General features: G+C 51.1%; 8 protein-coding genes and 1 non-coding gene across 9 annotated transcripts; 3 read left to right on the top strand and 6 right to left on the bottom strand.

Moving 5' to 3' along the window:
• Nucleotides 1–240: 240 nt before the first annotated feature.
• Nucleotides 241–3,314, top strand: B0H65DRAFT_552915 (uncharacterized protein; the record flags this gene model as incomplete). Its single annotated transcript, XM_062829929.1, has 8 exons — nucleotides 241–461; nucleotides 515–532; nucleotides 589–634; nucleotides 827–934; nucleotides 995–1,111; nucleotides 1,168–1,452; nucleotides 1,516–3,161; nucleotides 3,224–3,314. The coding sequence occupies 8 exons, from the start codon at nucleotides 241–243 to the stop codon at nucleotides 3,312–3,314; spliced, it is 2,532 nt and encodes an 843-aa protein (XP_062677909.1).
• Nucleotides 3,315–3,347: 33 nt separating this feature from the next.
• B0H65DRAFT_552914 (uncharacterized protein) lies at nucleotides 3,348–3,929 on the bottom strand (the record flags this gene model as incomplete). The annotated part of the gene is made up of 1 exon (XM_062829928.1): nucleotides 3,348–3,929. One exon carries the CDS (start codon nucleotides 3,927–3,929, stop codon nucleotides 3,348–3,350), a length of 582 nt encoding a protein of 193 aa, XP_062677908.1.
• Nucleotides 3,930–5,972: 2,043 nt separating this feature from the next.
• B0H65DRAFT_479020 (uncharacterized protein) lies at nucleotides 5,973–6,906 on the bottom strand. Its single transcript, XM_062827512.1, has one exon. The coding sequence runs from the start codon at nucleotides 6,832–6,834 to the stop codon at nucleotides 6,436–6,438; it is 399 nt and encodes a 132-aa protein (XP_062677907.1). The 5' UTR covers nucleotides 6,835–6,906; the 3' UTR covers nucleotides 5,973–6,435.
• On the bottom strand, nucleotides 6,889–7,750 carry B0H65DRAFT_502515 (uncharacterized protein; the record flags this gene model as incomplete). Its single annotated transcript, XM_062827855.1, has 3 exons — nucleotides 7,541–7,750; nucleotides 7,181–7,482; nucleotides 6,889–7,000 (listed from the first exon to the last, which is right to left on the bottom strand). Coding segments are annotated over exons 1-3 (618 nt in total), but the record flags the coding sequence as incomplete, so codon positions are not given.
• Nucleotides 7,751–9,020: 1,270 nt separating this feature from the next.
• B0H65DRAFT_582492 (uncharacterized protein) lies at nucleotides 9,021–11,165 on the top strand (the record flags this gene model as incomplete). Its single annotated transcript, XM_062830852.1, has 3 exons — nucleotides 9,021–9,557; nucleotides 9,717–9,918; nucleotides 10,033–11,165. Exons 1-3 carry the CDS (start codon nucleotides 9,159–9,161, stop codon nucleotides 11,163–11,165), a joined length of 1,734 nt encoding a protein of 577 aa, XP_062677905.1. The 5' UTR covers nucleotides 9,021–9,158.
• Nucleotides 11,166–11,906: 741 nt separating this feature from the next.
• Nucleotides 11,907–13,088, bottom strand: B0H65DRAFT_434581 (heterokaryon incompatibility protein-domain-containing protein; the record flags this gene model as incomplete). The annotated part of the gene is made up of 1 exon (XM_062825137.1): nucleotides 11,907–13,088. One exon carries the CDS (start codon nucleotides 13,086–13,088, stop codon nucleotides 11,907–11,909), a length of 1,182 nt encoding a protein of 393 aa, XP_062677904.1.
• A 1,430-nt stretch (nucleotides 13,089–14,518) lies between these two features.
• On the bottom strand, nucleotides 14,519–14,592 carry B0H65DRAFT_t429. The gene has a single exon. It is a non-coding gene; the product is annotated as a tRNA-Val (tRNA).
• A 149-nt stretch (nucleotides 14,593–14,741) lies between these two features.
• B0H65DRAFT_479013 (uncharacterized protein) lies at nucleotides 14,742–17,208 on the bottom strand. The gene is made up of 5 exons (XM_062827511.1): nucleotides 16,747–17,208; nucleotides 16,546–16,681; nucleotides 16,291–16,474; nucleotides 15,446–16,200; nucleotides 14,742–15,382 (listed from the first exon to the last, which is right to left on the bottom strand). Exons 1-5 carry the CDS (start codon nucleotides 16,816–16,818, stop codon nucleotides 15,042–15,044), a joined length of 1,488 nt encoding a protein of 495 aa, XP_062677903.1. The 5' UTR covers nucleotides 16,819–17,208; the 3' UTR covers nucleotides 14,742–15,041.
• A 117-nt stretch (nucleotides 17,209–17,325) lies between these two features.
• B0H65DRAFT_323540 (import inner membrane translocase subunit tim-21, mitochondrial) lies at nucleotides 17,326–18,597 on the top strand. Its single transcript, XM_062823442.1, has 3 exons — nucleotides 17,326–17,724; nucleotides 17,789–18,034; nucleotides 18,115–18,597. Exons 1-3 carry the CDS (start codon nucleotides 17,437–17,439, stop codon nucleotides 18,313–18,315), a joined length of 735 nt encoding a protein of 244 aa, XP_062677902.1. The 5' UTR covers nucleotides 17,326–17,436; the 3' UTR covers nucleotides 18,316–18,597.
• Nucleotides 18,598–19,034: the final 437 nt, after the last annotated feature.

Raw genomic sequence — 19,034 nt, 5'->3', positions numbered from 1 at the left:
CCCAAAAGATTGCCTGGTCCCCCAACCTGCCAGGGCCTGTTAGTTCCCACCAGCCTTATATCATCGGCCAGTGCCGCTGCCGCACCCCATTTCCGTCGTTTATGTTTTTACGTCAAGTCTTCCGGCGCAAGCTTCACTCGTTGCGACAGCTTCACACTCGTTTTCCCTTCCGGAGACCTGACCTCACTCGTTGGCCTGCTAAACTTACCCAGCTTGACTTGACGGTCTCTTTCAGGCAGCATGCTTGTTACGAGGGTTTTGGGCACGCTCGGGGCGTTGGCCCTAACCCAGCTCGTCTCCGCCGCCGAAAGGCCGCTTTACCCCAGGTCCAACACCACGGAGGTCTCAAGCGCTGCTCCCGTCGAGTCTCTTGCGCCTGAAGAGAGCTTTACCGCTTATACCGATAAGGGGTTTTGTGAGGAACATAGGCACGACTGCCGCAAGTGCGTCGAGCCAATTGTGTAAGTGAAGGATCCATTAACATGCTGCTCGGTCCATGACTAACACTTGATAGGACCACAACCACTGTTTAGTATGTTGATCTTCCTTGTTCGAATGGGAGGAGTTATCAGTCTAATAGCAGACTAGCAAGCCTAAGCCCGCCTCTACAGTGACAGTTATTTGTACAGAATCGGTAAGTCATGACCGCCGCAGCGAGATGCAAATGGCACCAGATACCTTCCATTGTACTCTGCCAGCTTCTGTATGAAGTTACGGGTTACCCTGAAACCGCGGAGAAACTCTACCTGCTGTACCACAGGACCGCCAGTCTTCTTGGTCTCCCGTAGATCCTGGCAACTACGTTCATCGCTAACTTGGATTGCAGTACACGGCAACGGTTACGGCAAAGGAGACAGTCATCCACACTGGTGTCGTAACGGCAACGGTGGTAGAGACAGTCATTCACACCTCAACCGTCGAAGAAACCGAATATGTACGGCCGATTTTACCTTTTCCCTTCTTGTCTAGTTAGCATGCTGACTAATATGTTCAGCTCACAACCACCGTCCTCGACACCGAAACGCTTACTGACACGGCCATCGTGACCTCTGGATACACGGAGACCGCTACCGACTACGAGACTATTACCGCAACCGCAGTCTATACAACAGTAAGCTCACGCATAATCGTGAATCCATCAGATTCATGTGACTAATGGCCTCGCAGAGCTACCCAGTCACTACAACAGTTACCATTTGTAATGGGGAGGATCACTCTTCGTATTGTGTTGTCAGCACGACGACTACATGGAAGACAACCACCGAGACATCGACTGTCGAGACAACGGTCGAAGTCGCAGTCCCGACAACAGTCCCAACAACCGTTTACATCCCGACGACAGAGGTGGAAACTGAGACGGTCGTTTACACTACGGCGATATCTGTCCCGTATACTGTGGTTGATAGCACAACTCTCTGGTCCACCATTGAAACAACCTACACAAGCATCAATGTAAGCCTTTGCTCCTCTGATTGTAAAATACAAAGGATTCTTGTTAACTAACATTTAATCCAGACCATCGAAAAGACAACGACTGATTATGTTGAGGTGATTTGTACTACGACCACCACGGAAATCAGTTCCTACCCGGTTACCGTGACCGGCACCAAGACGATATGGACGACCGACTACAACACAATCACGGACATTTACACCACGTTGGTTCCGACCACGACAACGGACGTTGTAACCACCACCGATGTTGTGCTTAGCACTGTTGTCAGTGCTACGACGGAAACCACGACCTTCACCACGGTAACTTCTTATCCGGTGACCGTTACCGATAGCACTACTTTCTACACAACCGAGACGGCCGTAGTCACATCTGTTGTTGTCAGCTCTTTCACGTCCGTTCAGACTGTCACTGATCGCACGACCGCAACCGAGGTTTTCACTACCACCGCGACTGTCGTTCCGCCGCCCATCATAACAACCGTATCTGGCACTCCTATCACCATTACACTCCCTCCAACGATCGTTACGCAGACCTTGGATCATACTATCACTCAGACGGAGCATAAAATCTCTACTCTGACGCTCCCAGGAACAACAGTGGTGACCACATTTACATCAGTTGTACCCCCCACCACCACCACCTTAACCCTTGATGGAACCACTGTCACTACCACGCTGCCCGCTTCTACGATAACGAGCACGACGACCTTATCGGTACCCCCTCAAACCATTACACAGACAATTACCAAGCCACCCTCAACGATTACCATCGCCACGACCGTCTCGAAAACGATCACAACTTGCTTCCCCACGGGCACTGTTGCGCCCGCTCTTCGGAAGGCGTATGATCCTAAGTCTGACCGGACTTGGGGTTGTAAGCCTGGTTTCGTTTGCAATGAGCCTAAACCAGACGGTTGCAACTTGTGGGCCGATTCGCCTTCCGATGATTATGTGTGCGAACCGCAGTGGTGTAAGCCAGCTCCTTGGTATCCTAATGTGACATGGCCAACCAACCAAACTGGTTATTACCCGCCAACCGAGGGTTATTTCAACCTCAACCCTAATGCATTCGGTTTGAGCTACGATATCTTCGAGGAGGAGCTCGTTATCATTGCAGTCGGCGGTACCACAACAACTATTGCCACGGGCAATTGGGCTTCCCAGACAGACATAACCCATTTCCCACTGGCAACAACCACTACTTCAGCTTCTGCAGCCTCATCTGCAACGAGATACGGATACAAGCGCAATTCGCGACTTCTTTCAAAGCGCGACGATAGCGTGATTCCTTCTTGGTGTTATGTTGATTGCAACAAGGCGTATCACGAGGCTCAAAAAGTTGGCAAGTCAGAGGCCTTATGTGCCACTGAATCGCAGTTCAGCAAATATTACCATGACTGCAACACGTGTATCGAAAAGGGAGCCAAGGATCTCAAGCTTGCCACCAAGGAATATCTCGAACCCAAGTTTTCTCAGTACATCAACTACTGCAACGAACAGGCCCCTTCACCTGCCCCAACCAGCATACCCCCACAGCCGGTCGAGTCTACCACTCCCACGATCTCCACAACTTCGCAGCAGGCACCTAACTCGAGCACTGAGCCCGTACCCATCTCAACCTCGTCTTCTCCGCCAGCCCCGGAGCCTTCCACCACGACTACCTCCGACGTCCCTCCTCCATCCTCGAGCTCTTCTGCTCAACCATCGTCAAGTGAGCCAAGTTCGTCTTCTGCGCCGGCCTTGCCTTCTTCTCTACCCCCAGTTATAGTTCCCTCGTCAGAGCCGGTGATCAGCTCCTCTTCCTCTGCTGCCCCGCCACCCCCTTCCTCTTCTTCTACGGCGGTGGTAATTTCCTCTGAGCCCGCGGTTGTTTCATCGACTCAAGCTCCTTCTCAGCCGCCTGTTTCTTCCTCTGAGTCGGTAGTTTTCTCATCTTCCGCGGCGCCGGTTGTTTCGTCTTCTTCGGAAGTCCTAACCCCCTCGTCTTCAGCGTCGAGCACGGCTGTCTCTGAAACTTCCTCAACAGTCTCGACCGCGTCATCTTCATCGGCTGAATCGTCGACCTCGACCGTATCGTCATCCTCAGCTGTATCATCCAGCGCAGTTGTGTCGTCGTCTACCACCAGGTCGTCTGCAGTCGGGGTATCGTCGGTCACCGCCTCTTCCACCGGACCTGTGTCAGTTTCGTCGTCGTCTACCACCAGGTCGTCTGCAGTCGGGGTATCGTCGGCCACCGCCTCTTCCACCGGACCTGCGTCAGTTTCGTCGTCTTCCCTATTGGCTTCGTCGCTGCCCTCAGTTTCAAGCATCGGGTCATCGATCACCGCACCCGGTAATGGCACTGTTAGTGCTACTGGCACAGGGGGCTTCATCACCTCGACCGCCCCACCGTCTAGCATCTCCGATATGCCCCCCGTTCCTGCAGCGGGCAGTGTCACCCAGTCACCGTCGGTAGCGGCTTTGTTGGCTACCATCTTGGCAGCCATCCTTTTCTTGTAAATATCTTGATTAACGAACAGGGGAGTTCTTCCGCTTTAATTCCCTGTTTCAGCCTTTTAATACTTTCCCCTTTGGATCCTCATGGATGAGATCCGTGGATTGGCCCGGGTGTGGAAGTGTGGTGAACGGGCGAGGCACGTTCTAGTGTTTAATCTGCTGAAAGAGGGAGAATATGTGGTTGGTGTATGTGTTTGTGTTCCCGGGATGTTCGTTCTAGAAGTACTTCGCTTCTTCGCTCCCGGTGTTCCACCTCAAAACACACTCCTGGAGAGGGATGATGGGAGTTGGGACATGTATATGCTTGTGCTCCATTGCGCGGATGTATGTACGAGCGGGTGCGGATGCGGCCGTCGCCGCGGCGGGAATGTGCAGCGTTGTAGCTGTGGGAGGTTTAATAAATGAAGGACAAAAATGGAAGGGAGGGAACGATTCAAGGATTTGGGACACTTACGAATTCACGACACTCATTTTACATGAAGGTACATAGCTTGGCATGAAGCTGAAGGAAGGAGAGGAGAGGAGATTGATACCCTTGTTATTTGCAGATACACTCCTTTGGGATAATGGACATGGTTGGAGACAGTGGAAACTTTTGAAGGCATTTTACATCATTACCATCGCTGCTGTATCTTTAAGTGATTGTAACATATGTCTTGTATTCGCACGTGGACGCGGGTGTCCGACCTTCGGGGATACAACCTTCCTCAACAACGACGAGGACGACCAATCGCAGCCAAACCGCATCGAGAGTATTAAAACCGACATAATTGAAGGACTTATTTAATAAGCAAAAGCCACCGCGTCGCGCAAACCTGAAGCACATGCGCTTCATCATAAGCAAAAGGGAAATGATACAAGTATACAAAAAGTATGTGGAGAAAAAAAAACATACAACACCTGGGATTCGCTGGTCGTCACCGACCCAACTACTAGTCAGGCGATTGGTAGCTTATCTATGGGAGAGCGGACGGGATCCCGAGTTTTCTACCATCTGTGGTCGTATGTGCTTTTTTGTAGCGATACACTGCCTTATAAGCGACTCATTGTTGTTGTTGTTGTTGTTGTTGTTGTTGTTGTTGTTGTTGTTGTTGTTGTTGTTGTTGTTGTTGTTGTTGTTGTTGTTGTTGTTGTTGTTGTTGTTGTTGTTGTTGTTGTTGTTGTTGTTGTTGTTGCGCGACGATTGATGGTGATGGCAAAATCGTGTACGGCGTCCTACCTACGCCAGGCTGATTGCGGCGCGGGGCTTTTGATGAACATGAGGCACTTGTTGGATTATTAGACTTGAGCTGGAATTTTTGCTGTGTTAATTGTGTGCTCTATACTATAAAAGAGAGAGACGAGACTCAGAGGATGCGCAAGACACGAAAGGAGATAGAAGAAAAGGAGGAAGGAAAGAGTCAAGATGGAAGGAAAAACGGGAATGGAATTAGTGCAGTGCACTGAGTGTGAGCCTACCCCAGGTTTCCTAGCAGCCATGAGATGTCTTGTTTTCGGAACCATTGCGTTGTCTGTTTCTGTGTCCCCCTCCAAAGCGTTTGTGATGGATGCACCCGAGCTGGTGAGTTAACGAGTATCGGCGTTCTTCATGTCGATTGCTGTCTAAATCTCACCAGGTCAAGTAGAGTACTCGTCGGGCCTCGAATGGCCTACTTTCCCAAAGCCTTGGTTGGTATTGAGTCTGGAGACCCTTCTAGCCCTGACGGGAACACATATTCTTCCACGGTTAGGAACTGTTTAAGCTCCTGCGCTGCCTAACTCTTTCTCGGGTATTCGCTTGGATGGGGTTTCTTGAAACTAGCCGATCTCCGGAGTCCTCCATTGCTCTTGTCTCTCTTATATACCAGCAGTTTTCTTGCATGTAACCGTCGAAGGGAATATTGAAAGGGTATAAGCGAATGAGGTCCAGGAGTGACAAAGCCAGCATACGGTATTTTGGAAACTCAGTTGCGGACTATCTGTGTGGTGGTTGCGATCACATGTGTAAATAGAGATTATGCAAATCGGCATCCGTGTCTTCTTCCATAGGGAATACTCACGCGAGAGCATCATCCTCAGGATCCTGTAAGGAAGCTGGATCATAGGAATATGTGGATGTGCTAAGTCCATTACCCGGAGTTTTTGGGGTGAAACAGTACTTGATGGCAGCGAGGAGGGAGTGAGAATTGAGGAATTCTCAATAGAGGTGGTGAGGGGGTACGGCATGGACGAAGATGTATCAGGGTGTGCCGGAAGACCCGAGAAAGGAGCAGGAATTGAGGAATGATCAAGCGGAGCGGTGAGGGGATACGGTATGAGCGAAGACGAATCATATGGTGGTATCTGAAGCTGTGAAGGGTCTTGGAAGGAGAAGGCGTTGATGTCTTCATTCCAGAAGAAGGCGTTGATGTCTTCGTTCCAGGAGACGGGGTTGATATTGTCGATATTGTAGATTGGGGAATCTTCAACAAAGGGCCATGAAGGCACGAACGCAGCTTGTTGATATTACAAGCCTTGAATCCCGGTCCCAGTCATGCCACTGTGTTCAGCGCCGTCAACATACTCAAAACCAATAAACTGTGCAAGCAAATGTTCCCCGGCCTCGGTGGCTTCATTTTCTTGCTTCTGCTTTGGACCTTTCCTCGGCTGCTTCACCCTCAAGGAAAGGTTCCTTCTTAAATGCGCAACGACGTCATGGTACGCCCCGTACTGCTTTTTGCTTGAACAATTCCTGCAATGTGCGAGCACACTGCAAACCCATTTAATTTTGCGACGGTGTACCCCTACCATATGGCTGCCCAGGTCCTTTACGGAATTGAACCCATCCGGTCGGCGGTCACACTGAGGGCATTGGAGCCTCGTGAGCTCGGATTTGTCCTCCACTTCCGCAACAACCAAGTCCATGTCCGTCCCAGACGGGTTGAAGTTAGTGAACCCAGTAGTAGCCTTGCCTTTTCTGTCATTGGCAGTTGTGGGTGGCAGCACGAATAAGGATAATTCCTCTAAATGTTTGGCCAGATGATTTCCAAACGCCTGAGGTGTCAGTTCCCAATCACTGGGCATTGATCCGCTTCGTCGTTGTAGAGTTCCTTTGTAATCACATAGGGGGCATGCCTCAGCACCGATCTTCTCTGGTGGTCTCCCCAATCGTTCCGTATGGGCTTCGTCATTGTCGGCTTTGATGATGTCCGAGTGTTTCTGCGTAAAGTGTCTCTTCATATTCCACGAAGAATGGTGAACTTCATCACACATATCGCACTGCCAGTGTTTTCGGTGGACTTCCATCTCGTGCTGAAACCACTGTTGCCGAGTTTCGAAAAGGGGCGCAGGACAGCTGTCAAAAGTGCAGGTGTAAGACGAAAGATCGGCAAACACATGCCTCTGCCATTCTGGTGTGTTTGATATTTCGACCTGGATGTAGCAGTATGGGCATCGGAAGCGTCTTCCTGAGGTCAAATCCGAGGGAGGCTCCGGGACCAATGATTCAGGCTCGTCTTCATCCATTTTCATTGAAGAAGACCCACCAGAGTCCGTTGCAGTAGCCCTCGTTGTCTCTCCTTTTTTTTTTATCCGCCCCAAACTGTCTAGCTGAATCAGACGTTGTCGGAACTGTGGCGGTGGAGGAGGAAGAATCCTTCTGATAATTGGCATAAGTTTTTAGCGCCTTCGAGTCCAAGTGGGACTGATATAAAGGGCTTTCGCAACCTTGTCGTCGACTCTCGAGCCATTTCCTTCGTTGAGCATTGGCCCTCCCTAGTTTCCTGACCAGGGGTTCGTTCCCTTTGGCCCAAGGGAACTTCTCACGCACATGCATGATATCGGGTTCTATGAAGTCGGAATCCTTGAGTTGGCAAAGATCGAACTTGGAGTTGAGTAACGAGTCGTCAACTTGCATCGCTATCCTTAGAAGACTAGTGATGGTATCATCGATACACCGGCATAGTTCGTTCGATTCGGTGACAGTCTGCGGGTCCGCAGTCCCTTCCTTGATCTTCCTGATGTAGGCTCCAAATTCACTGTCTGAATCCTCGGATGAGCTCAGGTCCATATCACTTGGCGGTGCTCTGGTCAGACTCTTCACCCACGTTCGCTGTTGCCGGGTGCCATTCAAAATCTGCATCACTGTTGATGGTCAGCTGGGAACCGTGACATGCGGGTTTCTGAAGCCGGGCATTGATATACGAACAGTCTTCCAGAAATTTTTGAAGCTGATCTAGTAGCCTCAACACCTCGTCGCACAAATCGCGCCGAATACCATGCGAATAAAGTAAGGGATCAAACGACTTGTTCAAGTCCGTCTTGTACAATTTCCTTATGGAAACGGTCCATGTGTCGAACCGGTAAAGTGACGCGCTGACGGATTCGACGAGTTGTCCAAGCTCTGCATTTTTGTCTGTGGCAACATCTAGGATTTCCAGGCTGTCTCGGAGGACGGCTCTGCACGCTTCAGCTTTGTGGCCAGTTTTGCCAGGAATTCCAACACCGTGCGCCATATCTTGGTGAAGTTGAGTCTTGCTTCAAAGGATGGTCGTCCATTCGACCAGAGACAAGAGGATGTTTAGCAGCTTTCCGAGGTCATGAAATGAGCTTTCAACACACGTCGTTGTCCGTTCGGCTTTGGCGAGCGGTGGTAGTGATTACTGATGAGAAGGAACAGCTGAGGCCAACCCCGCGTGAATTTGTGAGATTGCCAGAGTTTTGCGACTCTCATCAGCAAGCAGTCCGTCATCCTGTGGTGTAACGCATCCTCAGCGCAGCTGAGTCGAGCGATAAGACCAGTGATGGATTGCGGGAAAAAAAGGTGGTGAGGGCTATGACCAATTGACTATTCAGGAAAGCGCCATGTTGAAAGTGGCAACTGGGTTGGTTGGGTCGAGGCTCGGGATTCTATTGCGGCATGAGGCGAAGTGATTTCAATAAAGACGAAAATGTATTGGTGGCTTGTTTGGTTGAAGAGGAGAATTTGTGCCAAACCCAACAAAGCATCTACAAATGGAAATTCAAGGCGGGATGCACCTTCCACACTGCACGTTACAACAGCGACGCTCCAGCCTGCTTGACGTGCATGCATGCAGGCCTTGCCCTCAGTAAGGAGGTAGGTGCTCCCCTCAGACGAAAACCTATGTGGAGGCAAGACTCCCTCGGCCGACTTTCTTGTCCTTCAAGTTCAATTGTCCCTTCGGTCATTCGTATAATCAACCAACGCACTCTGGGCCTCTATTTCGAAGATGTCCGGTATCGAAGTTGCCGGCCTTATAATCGGCATCATCCCGCTTTTGGTTACAACGATTGATCAGTGTCAGCAGGGCTATAAGCTTCTAGACGAATGGATACACTTCCAACGCGAGTTTTCCGAGTTCTCCAACACCGTCAGATGCCAGCGTTTACTTCTAAAGAAGCTGATCCAGCGGACTTTAGCATCGGTAACTGAGTCTGAGGAGACCTTAGCTAGGATGCTAGAAAACCCTAGCTGTGACGAATGGAGAGACCCAGTTATCACCGAGAAGCTCAAGACTAAGCTCTCTGGCGATGAAGAGTATGATACATTCTCTAAACTGCTGCAGTCTGTGCATAGGCAGCTTGAGAAGTTGATTTCTGGACTTCAGAAGTACAGTGGGCCGAAACCAGTAAGTAGTTTGCTTTTTCAGCAAGACGTTAGTCGTCTCGCAACATGATAAAATTGGCAGTGCTCACCAAGGTCTCCTTTTATGTAGGCTCAATCCACAACCCCGGCTGTCCGGACTCGAGTGCGGAATGAGTTGAGAGCACTCCAATTCTGCTTTCAGAAAAAGAGATTAATTGATCGGGTTACCTTCATGTCACAGCAGATCCAATCATTGGAGAGACTTCTGGGCAACGCAGAAATTATACAAACGTCGCGACAACCTTGTACTGAGAACAGCATTGTAGCACTATTCGAGCGTGTTAGGCGACAGGCTACCAGTCTACACCGAGCCATAACTAGATCGTGGACATGTGGCTGTGATAGTCACGCCTTCAAGCTTATTATCGGCAGGCCATCTCGACCTGGCCATAGCGGCGAAGACAATCCGACATCAGAATAGAAGCACCTCCGCATTGCTTTACCATGCGGCGACGAAGCGAAGGGAGATGCACTTACGTCCCAGTCAGCGAGTAACGCCGCCCGGTGGTGCATCGTTGAAGCCGCTCTCGCGACTACCTTTGAGCCACACGTTTCAGTCTGGAGTCAGCTTAAATCCGCGGAGAAGTCATCAACACAATTGCTGCTCACCGTTCCAGCCGGTAAGCAGAGCGGGAGAATAGCCAATAATGGCAACTCTTCTACTATGCTATGTCAACCACAGCCGACCATAGTTTTGTCCTCGGCAGAGAGTCCATATCACCACGAGCCCCTGACACTCGCTCCCGACAGCATCCACGTCATTCATGACTTGTGCTCCATGCTCAAATTCCAACCGACAACTAGCCAGCTTGGCTATCTCTTCGACGGCACCAACTCATATCACGCCTTAGTGGTCGTGCCCACCGGGACATCTAGCCCGGAAATAGTGGGTCAAGCCGTGAGCCTAGGACACATACTTGCAGGAAGCACTTCTAAAGCAATTGGTCCGACTACCATCCTCGCCACCGATCCCTCCAAGAATTTAGCCGTGGCAATCCCTATCCCTTCTATCCCTGCAAGGCTGAATATTGCTCTAACGGTTGCCCACTCGCTTCTCGAGCTATTTCCAAGTCCTTGGCTCCCAGGAGACTGGGACAAGAATAACATCTACTTCTCTGTCAACCAAGATGGGAGCGTCAACACTGCAATGCCTTTCCTAATTTCCAGGAATAACAGCGCGCGCACCAGCAACACCCAGAGGAAAAAAGGCAAAGAGCCCGCGGAACCAACATCACACACATCGAGACCTCATGACCATGGAAAGATCTTGCTCGCCCTCGGCACCTTGATCCTCGAACTATGGTTCGGCCAGCCTCTCGATTCCCAGCCTTCATGGGAAGCCAACTTCGGCCCCAATGGCCAGGAAACAGAGTTCACCAAATTCAACGCCGCAGCGACCTGGCAACGGATGATTGCGGATCATGGTGGACCGGAACTGCACAACATTACTCGGCGATGTATTTACGGCAACTCCGACTTGGCCACGCAAAGCTTGGAAGACGCAGAACTGATCAAGGCGGTTTATGAGAACGTGGTGATGGAATTGCAAAAGCTCTGTGACGCACTTTCCCAATGGGGGAACCCATGGTAGTGACATTAATGGCAACCTGGAGGTCTATATCACGGTACTTTCATGGTACGGTTGAATGTAAGCAAACACTACCTACCAAACTGGAATTTCCTTCGCAGGCCAAAGACAGCTAAAGCAAAAAGAGGAATGAATGAAAGCGAACGAGACCAACCAGATATAGACTCACTACTGCCTTTTCTTCATACGCGCCTTTAGTAAGTCTCTAATACATGTTTACACCTCAGTCAACCTTGAATAGAAGTTGCTTGACCGTCTGGGAGTCGTCTTCGTGCCCACCGCAGGCCACCAACGCTTGGGCTTAGTAACCTAGGATACGAACGACAAGCGCGAGGTAGACCACGACACCACGAGCTGCCCGGATCCTGTACGAGCGGCGTCGAAAATAGGTATAAGCTCTCTAGAAATGAAACGGAAATGAACAAGTGCGGTCAGGGACAAGGCTGAAGGGAAGAGACTGTAGGCAGAACCATCTTCACGGTCGGAAAATAATGAGCACCCAGTCTCACTTGGGATAAGAAGACATTACTCGGGGCAGTAGTATGGAAATAACATGAATACTTAACGTCAAATTGTTCCAAAGTCTTTTCTATTAACTAGTGCTAATGGTGGAAGAAAAAGAAGCTGAAACCAGTGCAGCCTATAGACGACAATATAGAAAGCTATATATGCTATACCCCTTTAACCCGAACACAGCGCAGTAAAACGACTAGTATAGGGGTCTTAGCATTCCTTACTGCTGCCTTACTGTTGCAGGTATATAGCTGCACACCTGCAATAGGTAAGGCAGCCTTCCCTCAACTGGGCTACCGCGGATCTAAATACAGCCTTACAATAGTGGAAAACCCGCTGGTACCAGTGGATTTCAAGGTGTGCACTCATTGTGAGACTTCTGTGAGGGGTGTAAGGGTCTCGTTCAAAGTGAAATCCCATCAGTTTGTCAACCTCGCGAGAAAAAGAATCCCATGACTTCCTGTCATCTTCTTTGATGACGCAATAGCTGCGTCTGATAACCGGGAGTGCTTTCTGCATTACCGTCCGCAATGGAACATCATAGTCCACCATAATATCCAAATCCCGCACATCGTTTGAGATAGCTAGTAACGCAAAGAGATAATCGCGGCGTTCGGTGGCTTGGAAATTGCCATCCACACAAATTTGGAGCCACTGGCCGAAGCTTCTGTGCCCATTCTCCCGTGCTTGCAAATGTCGAAGTGGAACGCTGGAGCCGGTGATGCAGAGGAACTTCGTAAGATCACCATAGTAGTTCCTTAGATGGGTTTCCTTGTACCTCGTATGAGGAATACACTCGAAGCTCTTGAGCGTATGAAAAGCTCTGTTAATATCGGTATCGGTAATGGATCGAGACCCGCACCTCACCACCAAGGACCGGGACATGTGTATCTCCTGCAATATCCATACCCTTCGGCAGTACGACCGATTGCATAGCAGCATGATCGCTTTCATGGTCATCCATGGAGGGTAAGCATCGAATGTCTGCTTGGGTTCAGGAGGCTCCAAAATGCGGGTGACGAAGCAGCAATCCTTCGGCAATGACAATCGCCCATATTGACTGCATGCCTCGAGAGCGTCAATGGCCAAGTCGCTGTACCTTCCAGCAAGTCCCAGCCAGGCGATAACTAGCGCAGCCTGGCCAAAGATCTTCCCCATTAGCCGCACTTGATGTGGTTTTTCTCCATATTCTTGCCGTTGGTCGATACATATCGCATCAATCCACAGAGGATAGTTGGCAAACTCGCCGGGTGATGCGCGGATTTCTTTTAGGGCTTCGTATAAATTCTTCCGAACCCGCAGAGGGTAGCGGCTGTTGATCATAATAACGGGGTCGTGTTGGTCGTCTTGCAATCCCCATTCGTATGATAGGGCTCGGTAACGTGGCTTTTCTCCGAGTCGAGCAGGAATCATGGTAAGCTCGATTGGATCGTTGGCGTTGGAGCTGGGCAGGAGATAAACCAGGCGGATGGAATCCTCGTGAACTAACTGTTGATAAGTGTCGCTCGAATTGTTTGAGCTCTTACGCTGTCGGGAGGGGCGATTGCGGTAGAGAGACCGCATTGAAGCGCCAAGATTAGACCAAAAGCCGGAATCGGAGGCCATTGTTGGTAGCGCTGGCAGGTGTACTGGCGTACTGGCTTCCAATTCTTGGCCTTTCGGAAGATTCTGGGTGCAGCTGTGGGAATAGAAAGGGTCCAGTGTTGCAATCGGCGAGGATCGATTGTGAGGGATAACATGTTTACCGCCTACTGAGGTAGACAATGTTTTTGACAGGAAAAGTCAGCTCAAGGCTGAATCGTGTAGCACACCTTGGGTTAGGAAAGCTTAGACTGTGTTTGTTCACGTACTTTTTCGTTACAGAAGCGTTCATACACCCTTTTTCGTACGACAGTCGTACAGAAATGCTCGCGTTTAGCACCATGTCGTATAGAAATGCAATATGCGACCCCCTCATAACAGCCTTGACCAAGCGGATAGAATCCTCATATTCAAGTCGCTCATACCCATCGTTTGACCATGACTGGTTCAAAACAAGGGAAAGATAGCCAGAGCCTGAGGCCATTTCTCCTGGTGAATGTCGAGTGTGTGCTTTGTCTTCCTCTCAAGAGTACGTAGAGAAAGTTGAGGGGTAATGTTTGTTGGACTCGAGCTAAACAATGCACGAGGTAACATTGCAACGTGATGACCATGGGCAGAGAAGTCATTACTGCGGGAACTTTCGAGGATTCAGAGCATCATTGCGTGGCAAGCGGACGCCGATTGTTGGGGGAAAGGAGGTTCGGATCTCGAGTATAGGCGTTAGGTAAGGAAACTCCATGAACGGCGATGCCGCATCGGTGGTCGGGCTCATTGTTGTCGTTGTCGCGCATCGTGGATCGGCCTGCGATTGCAACAAAAGATTAGTTAAGCAACCCTGCGGACGAACAGAACGAAGAACCATACCTTAGAGGGGAGGACGCGATGTTGATTAAACGCGTCGTTTGATCTGTACAGGACCAAAAAAATGGAAAGATCGGATGTGAGAGATTGGAGACTGGTTGCCCCTCATCCTGTCTTTCCCATCCCCTCATCCCATTGTCTCCCATTGTGCCTTCCCGATGGACATCTACAACATTTCCGTGGAAGCAACAATCGGCCTTGCGCAACTGAAACACTCAATCCAAAAGCAGTTCAGACTAGCGAGAGACCTTCATTTGCAAGGACTTGGACTAGGACTCAGTGATGCAAGTGAGGCACAAAAACTGCGAGTGATTGCCGCATGGTGAAAAAGGAAGAGAGCAGGGAGATGAATATAGAGGTGAACATGCCGAAGAAAAAAATCGCAAAAAAGAATTGCTTCATGATCCGACTGAGGCTCGATCTCAGGACCTTCAGTGTGTTAGACTGACGTGATAACCAACTACACCATCGGACCAGCTGTTGTTGTTGAAGGATTTGGCTGGAAGTGGGCCTTATATCGGTAGTTTTAGTGCGCGAGTCAGTTCCTAATAATGGTTAGTCAACCTTCAACATCACGAACCCTCCCTCTAACCTCGAATGCCACCGGGGAAAATGAAACAGCACTTCGAAGGAAGATCAGTTCTTTTCTCTTGTTGCTCAAATAGATTTGCTGGGGTCACTTACTGAGATCCCGCTACGGGTGTCAACAGCTTATCCAGACCCGTCGCGCTCTCAAGCGATGCAAAACACAGCACCGCCTACCCAAACAGCTAGTACTCTAAACATTCATTGACCATTACACTACAAATACTGATTTTTACTTGCCACTAATATCCACCGTAAAGCTTACCCGCTCGTCGCATCTTCTCTGTCTCATAACTTCCTAAGCCCATCACGTACCCCATTTCATCATTCTTCCACCGCTCAGCTCCCAAGATAAGCCCTAATAGCACCCTGCAACCTCCCAGCACCCTCACCAACCATCTGCGTAAGGTTCTCCAGATCATCGCTAGCAGTGATACCAAACTTGCGAATGAAGTCCTTGGCAGCAGACTCAAGGTCGCCGTAGTCTTCGACGGACGCATCCTCCTCGGGACGGCCGAAGTAGGCGTTGGACGAGATGGCCTGGGCACCCTCGAAGCCTTGCAGACGGGCCTTGGTCTCGGCCTTAACGGAGGGGTCGTAGTTGCCCTTGTTGAAGAACTCGTCGGAGGAGATGGCCTTTTGGTTGGCGAACTTGTTGCGGGCGTATTGTTCTTCGTCGGCTGTTTCGTATGTTAGCCTTGCGTGGGAGCGAGAAGAGGGAAGATAAGAGGAGAAAAACATACCATCACTAGCCTTAATAGGCCCAACACTTCCAAACCCACCCGCATTCTTCTTCACCGCCGCCGCTCCGCCCGCGCCCGCAGCACCAGCACCACCGGGCTTGCCCACCATACCAAAACCCAGCTTCCTGACACCCATGCCCAGCCTCTCCACCTCAGCAGCCGACTTCTCCTGCGCCGCCGACCTCGAACTGGAGGAGCTAACCGGCGCCGCAGCAGGGGTGATGATATTGCTCGCCTTGGTCTCAGCCTTCTTCGCCGTCTTCTCTTCCTCCGCTTCGGGATCGTAGCCCAACTTCTCGACGCGCTCCGCCTCTTCTTTAGCCTTCTTCTCCGCCTCGTCGAAATCGATCAGGTCCGCCGAGATCTTCTTGACGCCCAGCTTGGCCGCGGGCTTCTTGGCGCCCAGGATGCCGCCGCCGACCTTGCGCGGGCCGCCGGTGGCGCTGCTGCCGGGGGTTGTTTTCCTTAGGGCCGCGGAGGTGGTGATGCGGCTGGCGGCGGGGGCGGGAGTGGGAGCATCGGAATCGGTCTTGGAGAGGGGCGAGGCAGTGCGCTGGATGTCCTTGCCGTTGCCGAGGAGCGGGGAGGCGGTGCGGCCAATGACTGGGGGCGTAGAGGTGCGCGAGATGGGAGGTGTCGGCTTCTTGATGGCGGGCTTGTCCCACGAGGAAAAGAAGTCGTCGTCGGGCTCGCCGGCCGGGGTGTTGCTGCCTGTGGCGTCGTCGCCGTCGGTGATGACTACTTCTTCGGGGTACCTGGGTTGGAGGCAGACTGCCCGTCAGCATTCCGTTCATGTAACGTGTAATAAAACGGGTTGTGTAACTGAGGGGTAGGGTATTGCATACTCGCGGGCGTCCCTAGCAGCCCTCTTCTTGAGCTCCTCCTTGTACTTGGTCGCGGCGGCGGATTGGTACTTGGTCTTGGGGTCCTTGCTGTTCAAGGCGGCGGAACCACCGTTTTGCTGGAAGAACTTGGTTGCCGACTCATTGCCTCCCACCTTCATGATCCGTAGCTGGTCCCATTGCCATTCTGTAGACGAACAATATTTCGGTTAGCGGGCGAGAGTCGCGTCGCGGGGTAGAGATCGAGAGAACACATACGGTCGAGGTTAGTAGACCGCACAAAGGAAATGTGGACGCCGAGGTTGCGGTGGTTGGCGGAGCAGTCGAGGCAGAGGTAGATGCCAAAGGGGACCGAAGTCCATGTTGGGTTCTTTTGGCCGCAGTCGAAGCAGATCTGTTGCAAGGAAGGGCAGTTAGCTTTCTGGATCTGTGGGAGCCCTTGATCGCGTGGGCGTATACCTTGTTGGCTGGCTTCGCCTTGAGCTTCTCAAAGAGCTTGAGCGACTGCTGCTTTGTCGCGAGACCGCTCATCTTGTCGGGAGTCCGGTGATCGTTCGGAGTATGTCTGTCCTTGGCAGGGTTGTGATGTGTCACTAGTTCTTGAGCGGGTGACTGTTTGTTGTTGTTGACCCCTTTGCTCGGTTAGGTTGTCAGGGTCGAAACGTGCTGCCGTCAAGGGAAAAAGTGAAAAAGGGGGCAGAAGTTGAACAGGGCGGCCTTGTAGGTTTCCGGCTTGTTACAAGTTGTCAATTATTCGAGTGTTGTTCATTCAGGAGACGGGAGCCCCAGCGGAGAGAGCCGGGCTGCCTGGCAACTGGAACGTCCACTGGGGCTTCTTTGGCTGGGGTCAGTCCACTGGACGCTGTCAGGGCAGGGGCCATATTTCTTTGCTCGCCCTTCCATGTGGCATCTTGGCGCCTTGGCATAGTCTACCTAATCCCCTTTCGGGCTAGCGCAACACGGACTCCACCCTCGCCGGACGGACCTCTACCGGGAAAGATGCCGTGCCGGCAACGGGGCACAGCACGGGGAGCTAAAGCTTCATCCAACCGCAGCTCATCACAGCTTCGGACCTCTCATTGAAGCTCTCATACAATCGCAACGGCTGAAACATTGCCGTCGAAATATGGGTGTTGTCTTGGAGCCTCCATGATGAAAATGCTCACTACTTCGGCCGGCGTGAGGCTTCTGAGCCCCGCTGCGGTCCGTCAAGCAACCATTACAGCTTCGAGAGCTCCGACGACAGCTAGCGCCATTCTCGTCTCATCGCGCCGGCAATATGCGACCACTCAAGAAACATCAAAGAGGAGATCCGTGACGCCTTTCAACGATAACGGCCATGTCCCTTGGACTCGGCTTTCGGCCGGTGAAAAAGCCGGGCGCGCCGTTCAACAAACGTTCAACTTTGGCTTGGTGATTTTGGGTGTAGTTTTGACCGTACGCTTTCCCTCCTTATGCATTTCATCACTTCCCTTAATGCTTAGTACTGACTCTGCCACAGGGAGGAATAGCCTACCTCCTCTTCACCGACGTGATCTCGCCCGAGTCCAAAACCGCCTACTTCAACCGGGCCGTCGACCGGATCCGTGCCGACCCTCGCTGCGTCGCCCTTCTTTCGCCCGGCAACCCGAAGGCAATTGCCGCTCACGGCGAAGAGACGTACAACAAGTGGCGCCGAGCGCGGCCGATCGCGGCAACGGTCGAGAAGGACAGCAGGGGAGTGGAGCATTTGAAGATGCACTTTAATGTTTGTTTTACTACTTCTTCTTCTTTCCCTGCTTTGCTGAGAAGTGGTGGTGATGATGATGCTAACTGAGAGAAAAACAGGTCGAAGGACCAAGAGGCTCCGGCGTCGTCAGACTTCATCTGACCAAGCAACCGGGACACTGGGAGCACGAATACCAGACTTTCTACGTGGATGTGAGGGGGCATCAGAGGATCTACTTGGAGAATAAGGAGGCGGAGATGGCGGCTGCTAAGAAGGGAGGGAACAAGGAGTTCAAGTTCTTGGGTGTCAAGTGGAACTGAGAAGCTTCCGTTCGCTTGTATGAATACTGTATAAGGATTGGGGTCATTCTTGCAAGGGTGGACTACGATGCAGTTGATTCTAGTTTTGCGGATTAGTTGTGTTGCTTTGACTGAAAACGTTTGCCGTTTTAAGGACGTTGGGATTATGCGTCATGGAGGTTGAGCTTCTCACAATGAATGCAAAAGGATATGAGAACAGACTTGTAAATCGGAGGACTGTTCATTATATGTCCTCCTCGCTGCTACGGATAAAGAGACCGCAGTCGCTTGTACTATAATAGTTACTTGTCCTGCCTTGCTCTGCTCCTGAAATGAGAGAGCTTCCTCAATGACCCTAACCCTTACTATTCCACCGCCTTCCAAGTCTTCCTTTGACAAGTCCAGCCACCGATCCTAAGACCAGTATCATAGTGATATTCAAATACAATAATCCTTCCTTTCTCGTCCCTCTGGCATGCTGCCGGACAAAAAGTGACCTAAGCGCCGCCCGTCATAAACAAACCCAAACGCCGCGGGTTAATGATGACCAAGGAAACACCAATAATGCTACACCAGAAAACCAATCACCGTTTCCTTTTCGCTTCGTGAACATCACGTTTTTCCTTTCGCCCTTTTCCCCTCTTTGATGAGTAACCCTTACGCCCAGTCAAACGGTTTTCTCGACTTTGTTTCTTGTCGCTACCGTGGGCAAAATCTTGGTTAGATCGGGATCGATCCGA

This window comes from Neurospora tetraspora (assembly GCF_033439725.1).
Source record: "Neurospora tetraspora strain CBS 560.94 chromosome Unknown B0H65scaffold_8, whole genome shotgun sequence".
Lineage (NCBI taxonomy): Eukaryota > Fungi > Ascomycota > Sordariomycetes > Sordariales > Sordariaceae > Neurospora > Neurospora tetraspora.
The sequence above is the reverse complement of the archived record's forward strand: the minus strand, read 5'-3'. Positions and strand labels throughout refer to the sequence as shown.

Coding starts and splice junctions, on each gene's coding strand:
- B0H65DRAFT_479020 (XM_062827512.1), bottom strand. CDS start 6,834: ATGGACTTGGTTGTTGCGGAAGTGGAGGACAAATCCGAGCTCACGAGG.
- B0H65DRAFT_479013 (XM_062827511.1), bottom strand. CDS start 16,818: ATGAGCGGTCTCGCGACAAAGCAGCAGTCGCTCAAGCTCTTTGAGAAG. Junction 16,475..16,545: donor GCGGTCTACTAACCTCGACC/GTATGTGTTCTC, acceptor GTTCGTCTACAG/AATGGCAATGGGACCAGCTA. Junction 16,201..16,290: donor GCTGCTAGGGACGCCCGCGA/GTATGCAATACC, acceptor CCTCCAACCCAG/GTACCCCGAAGAAGTAGTCA.
- B0H65DRAFT_323540 (XM_062823442.1), top strand. CDS start 17,437: ATGATGAAAATGCTCACTACTTCGGCCGGCGTGAGGCTTCTGAGCCCC. Junction 17,725..17,788: donor TTTTGGGTGTAGTTTTGACC/GTACGCTTTCCC, acceptor ACTCTGCCACAG/GGAGGAATAGCCTACCTCCT. Junction 18,035..18,114: donor ATTTGAAGATGCACTTTAAT/GTTTGTTTTACT, acceptor AGAGAAAAACAG/GTCGAAGGACCAAGAGGCTC.